Source organism: Mercenaria mercenaria, chromosome 7, assembly GCF_021730395.1.
Source record: "Mercenaria mercenaria strain notata chromosome 7, MADL_Memer_1, whole genome shotgun sequence".
Classification (NCBI taxonomy): domain Eukaryota; kingdom Metazoa; phylum Mollusca; class Bivalvia; order Venerida; family Veneridae; genus Mercenaria; species Mercenaria mercenaria.
The window spans coordinates 31,218,419-31,230,638 of NC_069367.1; the positions used below are offsets into that span (position 1 = coordinate 31,218,419).

The following is a 12,220-nucleotide window of genomic DNA, read 5'->3' on the forward strand; positions in this document are numbered from 1 at the left end:
ACATTTGATTACAGTAGTAGATTAGTTCTAAATTACCAAACACGTAAATTTTTTAACTTAACGTGATACTAATGTAAGAAGTTACAATTGAAAAAGAACACATTGTTGTAAATGAAATTCACTTTTTGTAAAATATTATGATCATTTTATGCTTGATGTAACTTTTTATAAAAACAAACTTACTCTTTTAATATTAGACACACTATTGGATACTCCTTGCACAAACTGTACCTTGCTGTCATAAAATTTTATATAGATCTATCTATTGTAAGAGTCGCCAAGATAAAATGGACACCGGTATACTTGAAAATAACGTAATATGAGGTTCAGCTGGAAGGCAATTAATTTCCCCACCCACTCTGTATGCACATAATGCATCATGAAATTCCATTAAATGTCAATAACTATGCATGTACATAAATGTCCATACATTGTACATTACTTTCAAATGAAAATAACATATGTTTGCCTGTTCTTTTTAAATACAAACATGAAAATGCTAACCCAAACCCCAATTTTCAAGCTTAATTTAGCATATTTTATGTGAAAAAAGTAATAAAAACGAAAAAAATAAAAAGAAAGTACACTGGTATCGCATGAGTAATATCAATTCTTACTTATAAGGTGATGTATATATTTTAAAACTCAAAATAGGCAAGAGAAATTAGCTTATATGAATATTCTCTAAATGATTTGTTTTGGCGGCCATTTTGGCGGCCATCTTGGATTTCTCAACTTTTGCATCCAGGTCAAACCAAAGGAATAGTAGTTCCAGAAACTACAGACTCTGACAAACATTTTGATATATAAAACTTTCTGTTGCAACACGTAGACCAGTTCGGTGCTCCAAACCTCTATAGATTTGCAGCACTATAGGGTACATGTATAGGTATGTGTTGAGGATGCGCAGAGTGCTGAAACCAGGGTGTACGGTCAAGGTCAAGGTCGCAGCAAGGTCTAATCTCCACCATCATATTTCATGTCAAGAGCATATACACCCCTGGCTCGGAAAATATCTTTATTTTCATTTACATCCCACCCCAATTTTCATTGTGCCCCCTTTTGCCCAACCAACCCATGCCCAACCAATTATTTTTTCTCTTTGTTTCCCAATTTTCATTAAGCTTCTTGCCTTTAGTGTACTGTCACATCCAAACCTATAACACTCATGCACCCGGCATTTTTTTTTTAATTTAGCTTCTTGCACTTTAGAAAACTTTCTTCTGTCAGCAGCAACGCACGAACATCCTCCTCTCCCAGTTCCTTATATGTCCTGTTAAAATATCTTCTCCAAAAAGGCTTTCGGGCATATATAGCACCGCTAGGCGAAGCTCCTGTTTGGTATATTTCTGTTATCGATGGTATGATCTATACCCTCTAACGTTTTTTTTTTTACTGATAAAATGAGTGATAAGCATAAAATACATGTAATTGTTTTATCATTTAGGTAATAAAATTTGGCCGCATGACCGCAGAATAGGAATGTCCGCAGACTAAGGTGGGCTAAAAATGTAAGTTTTTAAATGTGACTAATATAATTTTGAAATGAATGAATTTGAATTTTTGCATTTATTTAAAAAATAGTACGAGGCCAAATTATTCGCCTAAGTCAAAGTGAGCACTGAGGATTTTTGTCAGGGGAATTCGTCTGTATCTCCATGAATCATATTGTGGCAAAGCGCATACTGCGATATAAACTGGCCATTGAGTTCCAGATTTACAATTTTATGATTCGATGCGTAGCTCAGTTTGCAGAGCACCTATGGTGCAAGCAAGGTGTTGCGTCTTTGAGTCATACACAAGACAGCTAAGTTATCATAAAACCTAACAATGGCGACTGGGTCAACTGCGAAGTTGCGGGCTACAGTGACTTGGCTACGTAAAGCATGCGGTTTGCAAATCGCTCGGGCTAGTTTCTGATGGAAGCTGAGCATCTGATTCTTCGCTCTCAATTTTACTTTAGATGAAGGTTTTAGTTGCAATTATGAAGTGCATGTGCTATTTGCAATAATAATAATAATAATCATAATAATAATAATAACCTCTGTCTAACGCTGTTCAGATGATACCTAATTCTATGATCGCACAAATCAAACTTGTGTGTTGGAGTGCAGATATTTGAGGCTTCTCAGTTACTTTAGTTGGTAGAGCACCTGACTTGCAAGCTGGGGGTCATCGACTGGAGTCCTACACTGAACATGTTTTTCTCATAAACATTTAAACGAAGTCCGGAGTTCGAACCCGTTGTACTTCTATTACGGGGAAAGTGCTCTATTAACTGAGCTACCAATCTGCATTACATAAAATTGTATTCCTGCCTTATGTTTCTAACTACCGCGACATGTAGATCGTTATGTACATATGTTAATCTTTTTTCTTTGACATGTTTAACTTTTACTAAGTTTTATAGACTTTCCATCAAGATTTTTGCCGAGTTATTACGAGTATTATGTATTAAACTCTGACATCATTGAAATAATAGCTAGCTATGATAATAAGTATATGAAAAGAAATTTAAAAAGAAAAATGCGAGGTACGTATATAAAATCAAAATGTCTTATCAACCTTTCTTTGACAAAATATCCATTTACAAATCAAACGAATATTTCCGCATAACGTCTTACCATAAGACAAAACTCTTCAAAAAAGATCAAGAGTTTCTTCCGTATATACGTCTATTGTCTGAAATAAAATATCATATTTGTTCAAATGTACTACGGGCGCATCTCGGAACAATTTCTCTCATGTATCATTCTTCATGTTTTTGTATTCCTCAAAGCAGCAAGACTGAAATTGTTTTCCTATGCGCACCTACCGTATCTTGATGTTAAAAGTGCATTAAAAAGGAGAGAAAATGTATAGATCTCAAGTGTGAATCGTGGTTGTCTCTTTTTTTCTAAACAATGCAAGATTTATCCCTCATCTTTCAAATAATCCATTTCGTTGAGATCTAGTTTTAATTTCATGTTCCTTAGAAACTGTGGGGAAAAACATTGCTAAGCATAAATAGTACCTTCTTTACAACAGTAAAAAAGCGAATGACTAAAATTTTACTTTTCGGAAACATTGCAATTCACCAGGTTAGTTTAGGAAACTGTATTAAAATGCATAATAACTGTGTTGCCGTCGAATGTTTTCAAGAAAAACTTAACATGACCATGATTACAAGTTAACCTTGATAATGTCTTTCTTCTCTGGTCTTCTAATAAAAGATTGACCTATGAATGCACTAATTTCTTGATATGGAAAATTACTAAGTACAAAAAAACAAAACATTTGATTTATTTAAGACATAGTATGATATTCTGTCATACTACTGCTGCTACTGCTAATGCCACTGCCACTGCCTCTGCCACTACCATTGCTACTGCTTAATTCTGCCACTGCCACTGCCAAGATCACGGCCACGGCCACTGCCACTGCTACTGCCATAACCACTACCACTACCACCACTACCACTACCACTACCACTACCACTACCACTACTACTGCTGCTCCTACTACTACTACTGCTGCTGCTTCTACTATTAACTAGAAAACAACTCCGTATTTTCTTGGATTTTATACGCAGTAAAGACTCCGGTTCTCTTTTCATATAATAAGAAAAACAAATATATGTAACTGCATACTTGCTTTACGTGAAATACCCGTGCGACGCTTCATTGAATATGGCGCATCATAATACATCGATCGGTTACAATATCTGATAAATAACTTTAATTTACAGCACAAGTGATATAATACTAACACATTAGCTGCGTATAAAGCTTGTGTATATTTAATCAACCTTCGCATACAATAACAAACTGTGGTTCGTTCATTAAAAAATCTTTTTTTTTTAATTAAATGATGGCATGTATAAATATTGTTACAACGAACAGTGCTGAACAAATCAGTCTATTTAGAAAGTACACTATAATAATTTCACAAAGAACACTCACAACCTGCTAAATGCAAGTATTACGGACATGGACATTTTAAGGGAAAACATACAATGTAACTTAAACATATATATTTATTTTTCATTTTTGTGTCAGCTATTTTCACAAGAGTGATTAAGAATGGCATATTTATACTTTTTCAAAATGCTTTTTATTACACAAACATGAACAAACTGGCATTAATAACTAGTCAATCACGTGACATATCCGCCACTTGTTATCATGTGACGTAGTCTTTAATCATTGTGAGTGCTTATCTGCAGACAACAAAACAGTTCACACTGAATGGCGTATGAGAACGTGTATACAAAACATCATAAAAATCGTGCATGCGTATAAGTCGGATTAAACAAGAAATAGTTTTAGCTTTTAATAAACAATAAACGAATGAATAAAATAAGACATACTTTAAACGTACAAATATAGTTTCAGTGGGCCAAATAACCCTATAAACAGTAAGACATGTATAGCTTTTCTGTCATATTATATGTGGATATGCTTAAAAAATGCTGCTAAAAACAGCTTTCCAAATTAAGCATGCATTTCTCACTTTCTAACACTAGCAATTACGTAATATCTGTAAATATTTCTGCACAATACAAAGTCATTTACTGTACGAGTAATGGTAATGAACTAAATGACATCTATTTTTGCTACAATATATGTGTGCTGTTAAGTTTGCAATCGGCCTACACCTATATAAATGAACAAAAGTGTGAATGTGTGAAAATTAAATCCCATAAATTCATCTGAACTTATCCAAAATCGGTAACCATGACCACAGGTGCCCTTTCGCTTAATAATATGGACCTTTCTTGTTGTTTACATCCTATTTCTGTTGCACATCTATGAGTGCAATATTTTTAAATAAGCATTCTCTCTCAAAAATGCAATTCGTATGAGCTTTGTCAGGGAACCACCACTTTTTGTATTTGAAAGGAATATCAAGAACAAATGAAAGGTTTCTATCACTTCCCCTCCACCGCGAGCGAAGACTCCTTCAATATAGAGGAGGTCTAAATAAGATTCAAGCCAAAAAAATTATTTTCTGTATATTTCAAATAAGTAATATTTGATACTTTCACAGATATTTCGTCTCCAGCTTTTAATTCAGCATGTGTCGATACGTAACTGCTGTACACATTGAAGTATCGATTGCTAGAAATAGTGTGGGGCTGAACTTTCGAAACTAATTCAGACTCCTCTGCATCCAAGATATTAAATTTAAAGATACCGTGTTTAATTGGTATGCTTGCATTCTTAACATTTGGTTTACCGGTGGACGGATCGCATAGTTCAAAAAAATCTACATAACAATATATGAAATATGTGCCAGAAATAGGAATGACGAGACGCCCATTTCTGTATCTAACTCCATACTGTAGGAAACCAAATGTATCACTTCTCTGTTGCCAAACTCGTATTGGTGTCATTTCAGCGTTATTATCACCTGAAAAATAAAAAAAAACATTTTGTAACAGATATTCTAAAGTCTAGAGCAAATGCTTTTTTTCAGGTTCTTTTAAATTGATTTCATATATAATCTCTATAATGTAGACATGAAATTAAAGAAACTATGTATTTCAGGCTAATTATACAGATATAATTCTAATTTTACTGTGGTAGCATTTTTATTCTATTTCGTTTAGACAGTTATATCTTTCAAATTACAAACACGGTTCATCAAGGGCGATACCAACAAATTAAACGCATATGGGTGCGTTTGCATCGTAAATAAACAAATTATGGTGTGCAGAAATATAGTTTGATATATGTAGACTAAAGCGTTCTCCAGTTATCAATCGGAAACCGTTTTCAGTCTCAAGGTCACGGTGACCTTTGACCTACTGACGCCCCTCCCCCCGTGCACTGCTCACAAGCAATTATCCTATGAAATGTAACGCCTGTAGGCTAAAGTTTTCTTCAGTTTTAAGGTCACGCTGACTTTGACCTTTGATCTACCGACCCTATCAACAAAATATATTCCTGGCAAGTAAAGTTATCCTAATACCCTATCAGTAGTTTTCCTTACTCCTAAATGACCTGACTAATAAATCATGTGCAACCTGCAGTACAGTTTCTCTAAGACATCTAGGTACAACCAACTGTCTACTTTTCTCTACATTCTGGGCGGTATACTCTCTATATAACAACTTATTCCTAATCTCAAACCTAACTGAACCCTTACCTCTACACTGCTTAATCGTACCTTCCTCAGCCTCCTTTCTACACAAATCTGAAGTCCTATCTTTCTGTTGCTTTTCTAAGAATATCTCTCTAGATATATCTAAAACCTGAGACGGAACTTTAAGCTTAACTGTGCCCTAGTTTCTACTGCTGACTCTAAACTACTAAACTGAGGCTCTACAGCTCCCTCTACATTTCAAATTATTACATCATTGGTAGGATTATCTGCAACCAACGCCTCTACTGTCCTCTTGTCAATATTTACTCTAGCTACATCTAGCCTATGTTCACTCCCATCTAGGTTTTTGGCATGACACATCGTCTGATTATGGGGAACATCAGTGCCAAGTAATATTAAAAATTCCTTGATGAATCATAATGAGGTATTGACCAGCATGAAATAGCATGAAAGACATTGTTCACATTTGACGTCCAAGTGTGACCTTGACCCTTGAGCTAGGGGTCCGGGCTTTTCGCATGACACGTCGTCTAATTATGAGGAAATAAGTGCCAAATAATTATATTAGAATCCCTTGATGAATGGCAGAGCTATGAGCAGGACACAAAATTGTGGACGGACGGAATGTCCGATATAGTAACAATGACGAGATATAGAATAACGATAATGACTCTTACAGTAAGAATATCGAACGTACAATGACAGTAAGAAATATACTAGTACAATAAAAATGGCAAATTTTAGAATATGAATGACACGACAATGAATAAGAATAACAAACATAAAATAATTATAACATGGATATATAATTTAGCAACGTTTGGTATGCCATATACAGCCGCGATTCGGCATATAGAGTAACAATGGTAAAACTTAGAATATGAATGACACCACATTGAATAAAAATATCAAAGATGCAGTAACAATAACCAAATATAGAATAACAATAATGAATATCGAACATAAAATAGCAATAACGACTTATACAATAACAATGGCAATAGTTAGAATATGACTGACACCGAATTGAATAACAATATAAAAGATTTAAAAAACAATAACGAAATATAGAATAACAATTTTGACATTTACTATAAGAATATCGAACATACAATAAGAAATACGACATATATAATTAAAATTTTAGAATATGACTGACACGTCATTGAATAAGAATAACAAACATACAATAATGATAACATACATGTATGATTTAGCAACGTTTGACATGCAGTATAAGGCTGTAATTCGATGCATGTAAAGTTCAGTTACAATGCATGTTTATTTAACAATGACAATGCAATACCAAAATAGCATTTTAAGTCCAAGTCAAGTTTTATGAATATACGCATTCCCGTAAACATTCTGGAGACAATGTCACATGCACACTTTTTTATTGTTGGTTATATTAGTCAGATTTGTATAATTTATGTCCTATAAAAGGACGTTGTACGTGAACATTTGCTCTGTGGTGATGAAGGCTTCAAGCTTTTTTGAATCACTCTTTTAGAGTCCGCTTCCTAGAAAAACTAGGACTGATGTCATATGAGAAATGTTTGTGACCCCAGTCAGGACTCTGAGGATTTATGTTAAATGCGTACGCTAGAATTCGGGGCAATTGTTTTCCTAATAATAGAATTTCTTCACACTTTTGATATTGTGCAAAAAACAAAAATCTGCAAAAGAAATCATCGTTCCCCGGTACTGAAGAAGAGTGTTCCGCTCTTGCAAAAACGTCATGATCCCCAAAATAATTATCTGACGGGTGGCCATAAATTCATTGAATGACTTTCAGCTCCGGAAGCCACTATTCTACGTTATCCGATAAATGATGTTCACCATTACTTATTCATAATGCATTGTAATTCCGTACGAAATAATTTGAAAAAGCCGGTATTTCCTCGTTTTTGTTGTTGTTGTTGTTGTTTTTTTTTTTTTTTATTCTGGTACAAACGGAAACTGGGTTTTCCACACCAAGTGTTCACCCGCACGATATAAATATTTATTATATATCTATATAAATTCGGTTTAAAATCGGCTTGTATTTCACAAATAAATATGAACAAACAGGAAACAATTCGTATTGTACCTTTGGTTTCGTATCTTATTGGACTACTCTCATAGATATGTATAACATTACAAATATCTATAAATAGCGCACATAACTTCACTAAGTTCCATTTTAACATCTATAAACTTAAGATTTCGTTCAATAACAAATTACCAAATAAAAAGGTGGAGGTATATGATAAAAATGTAATTATAACAATAGATAGGTCTGGGAATTTTGTATTCGGCTCTCATGTATTTTGCAAGGTCGAATCATACTCGTCAGATTCGATCAGGCAAAAATCCACTCGAGTCAAATACAGCATCCCAGATCAATACAGCCATAATAACCCTATTATATTGTATTTCTAAAAGGAAAATACAAAGAATCCAATCGTTTATATAGGCGGAGTTAAACAGGAAGAGACAACAGCTTAGCAATGTTACCCTGAAGGTCAAATGTGAACTGGGCTTTTTATGCAATTTCATAACCGGTCTATAACTCTGGTCATTCGTAAAGGGATTTTTTTAATATTACTTGGCACTATAGCAGGATTGTGACAGGGAGATAATGCTAATACGATAGCATGATGATGACTATGCGACTGTGTAATTATAATGTCTTGAGTATTTTAGTGACATAGAATTGTCATTATCGTGATGTTGTGACATCATCAAGTACATGTACTGTCGTACCATTGTCATGCTACCATTGTCATCACGAAAAGTGTTGATGAAGCGATATCCTGACGACCCTAAATATATGTCCCCTTCTGTCACTTTTGGTACAATTTCATGAATAAATATTTACCACACTTTGCCAGCTCAATGTGCAAACTTTATGAAAATAGTAAATAGTTTTACTTAGTCTTGGTTTTGGTTGTTTCATTCCAGTTAACTTGGCGGCAGGCTTTCTTTCCCAGAAGTATTTGTCATAAATAGCCATTAAGCGGTCCCTGTTTTCGTCTTTTTTTCACCAATTATTATTTAAGGCACAGGCTGGTACCTGGGTAGAAACACCTGTCGCCCGTCCGTTATCCTGCTGGTCGGCTTCGTCGCATGAAAGAATTTAACTTTGAACGTACATCGGTGTGGAGTTAGTGATTCTAAGTCAGTGTCCTTAACCACTCGGAAAAGGAAGTCTCCTAATATGGATGCACATCAACCGTCTTAAAGTAAAGTGACTAGTCGCGCGGCTCACATATTAAGCCAACGAAATAATCTATCTGTTATTATTTGTATAGTTTGACTAAATGTTTCTTGCAAGCATTGTTCCTGTACGGAAGTGAACTTTCATGTCTGCACTGTACATATGAATTGACTTTACTTACATCAGATTTGTTCATGATAATTAATGATTAAATACAATGATGTAACCTTAGGCTTTTTTGTTTATGATAGGGTCACTGCTACAGTACCCATCAAATTCTCGAGCATTTTAATTAACTAAATGTATTGCTTTCCACTGTGTATATTTCAAAATTGATTGAGAAATTTATCCAGAGCAGATTATTATGAAGAAAAACATTGTAAATTTTCTCTGTTTTCCTTCTAATATGGATAAGCCTCCAAATACATTCAATGTTAACGAAATCAGTTGCTTTATAGCAATACAATACAATACAATACAATACAAGTTTAATTTGAGTCGGCAAGAAAACAACATTAGAAAACGTAAGCTTTGAAGAACTTTTGAACCGACTATAAAGTGTACACAATACGGTCAATAGCATCGAGCTAAATAGCAATGTCGAATCAGGGAATTGATAATATAGCTGGTTATATAGTTCATCTTAAAGAAGCATAAACATCTGCCCTAATGCTTAAAAAACTAACCTTTTCCAGGTAATTATGCAGCATGTCCGTTGTTTTCCCGCAAGAAAGTGTACCATAATCTGTTTGTAAGCATATTTCATCATCACTCACTGTAGTTGGAGGATCCGATAAAGAACTAACTAAAGCCAACGTAATCCCTAAAACAACAACAACAGTCCATAAAACCGCGTTAATCAAAATCTTGAAAGCAAGCTCCATGCTCAACAATTTATTTCATCCGTATTATACTGATACGGCGAAACTTTTAAATCTTAACTCCTGTTCCAGGCTGTATTAGTTACAGACTATTTCTACCGCTTCCCTGGACTGATTAAATTTGCTTATTTTGTTATTTCAATTTTAATAGCGCGCAGATTATATTACGGAAATATCGGAAATAGATATATAGGATTGTTTATTACACTGATATAGTATTGAGTGTAAGAATGTGGTCTAATGTGGGCTTTACGATTATTGTGCAATACTGCTCGCGCACGGTGTTTGTAACAATAACATGGTTATGTTATTATCCGTAGACCTAGTAACAAAATAACACCTTAAAAAAGAAACAGCTAGAATTTGATGTAGAACTTTTTATTTATTTATGTTGTTTTATTTTATATTTGGATGGCATCTCGTTTGGCCATGACTGACTGTTAATTGAATATATGAGATATACGACGTATGCTTTAAATGCAAATTACTGACATATCTATAACTATGACAAATATCTATATACAATAGCGTAATTCGTTAAGGAGGCAGTAAACAGTTTTGAGCTGTTAGTGTCGAATTGGCCGGGGTGAAATTTACAAATAAGAGGCAATTTACGGAATGAAGTGCATATTTGAACTTCTAAATAATAATAATTGCTAGAATTGAAGTTTCAGCGGCTAGAATTGAGTTTCACTTATTTAAAGAAAATCAGTTGAGTAGCCTTGATCTTGATAGTATGACGTAATGACTTGCAGGAGCGTATACATGCTTCCTCTGAGCTAGCTGAAAGTGGGGTTGTCATTTTAGCAGGTGCCTCAGGAAAAGTGGAATAGTGAAAAAACGGTACGGAGGGCCCATATATTTCAGCTTATTTTCAGATTTTACAGTGTTACTGGAGTACGGAACAGTTGTAGCAATTGTGGCTATCATTTTCAGGAATTTTCTGCAGCGATTGAAAAAATTGGCAAATTTAGCTTTTTTCGTCATCAGTTTCCGCGACCGGGAGAGCACAAAATTCAGGTCTTGTAAACAGAAACCTAGATATTAGAGATGTATTGCAGAGGGTTTGTAACGATAGACATACAGTGATGTTAAGGTTGCAATATCTTATTTCAGGTGTGTGGTTACAGACTTTTGTGTGAGGTTTTGAAATTTTTGGTTGGGCCCCGGTCTCTGGGGCCGAAAAGTCAAAAAACGGTTTTCTGCCTCCTTAAGAGAAAATCTTGAAAATTTTGGGTAAGTTTTTCCAATGTGCATTTTTTTTGATGTCTTAGGGGTTTTTTTCGGGTTATGTTTTTGTAAAGGAAATATGATTTTTTAAAGTTAATTTTGAAGCAAATGAGAGTTTTTAAGGCAATAAATGGGGGGATCCCCCGGGCGATTAAAGACAGGAAAAAAGTTTTTCAGTGTTTTCCGAGCCGATAAAAGGGAAATGATAAATCTTTTTATGACCCCTTTTTTATTTTGAATATTTTTACGGGGACATTAAAGTCTTTTCAAAAAAAGGGCTTTTAAATGAAATTTTTTGGGTTTTCTTTTTAATTCATTTAAGTTTTTTTTACAGAAAAATTTGGGGGTGGGGGACTGTGGAAACAGACTCGGGGGTCCCTTTCGGCAGTTTGCCCTTTCTGAATCCGTATTTCGTTGTTCGTTTCAGTTTAGAATTTTGTAAATATTTTATATAACTTAAAATTCCAGTCACAGCCACAAAATTTAGAGAATAGACATCTTTTTCCCCGAAATAGATGGATTTTGAAAATTTGGTTTTTTTCTCAAAAGTAACGTTTTTCTATATTTCATCACTCGCGGGGGAAAATGTTTATTATCAAATTGAGGTTTTAACAGGGCTCGTGGTTTGATGCGTCCGTTCTTTGGGTTTTAAAGTCATGTACATCATAACTAAATATCCCGTGAAGTAATTATCTTCAAAAAGACACCATTTTCTTTTTGGAATAGACAAATTTGCATTTTAGTGGTATTTTGTGAAACGTTAAGACGGTGACCTTTTTTGGTGCTCAAAGAAATTTTGGGTTTAGTTCCTGGAGCAGGTCCA

General features: G+C 34.5%; 1 protein-coding gene across 1 annotated transcript; it reads right to left on the reverse strand.

Moving 5' to 3' along the window:
* Window positions 1-4,001: 4,001 nt before the first annotated feature.
* On the reverse strand, window positions 4,002-9,240 carry LOC128558488 (tumor necrosis factor ligand superfamily member 15-like). Its single transcript, XM_053547976.1, has 2 exons — window positions 9,001-9,240; window positions 4,002-5,391 (listed from the first exon to the last, which is right to left on the reverse strand). Exons 1-2 carry the CDS (start codon window positions 9,080-9,082, stop codon window positions 4,958-4,960), a joined length of 516 nt encoding a protein of 171 aa, XP_053403951.1. The 5' UTR covers window positions 9,083-9,240; the 3' UTR covers window positions 4,002-4,957.
* Window positions 9,241-12,220: the final 2,980 nt, after the last annotated feature.

What these genes read in the sequence shown, in the direction of transcription:
- LOC128558488 (XM_053547976.1), bottom strand. Translation starts at nt 9,082, where the DNA reads ATGGCTATTTATGACAAATACTTCTGGGAAAGAAAGCCTGCCGCCAAG. An exon ending in ACAACCAAAACCAAGACTAA is followed by an intron (nt 5,392 to 9,000) that starts GTAAAACTATTT and finishes TTTATTTTTCAG; the next exon opens with GTGATAATAACGCTGAAATG.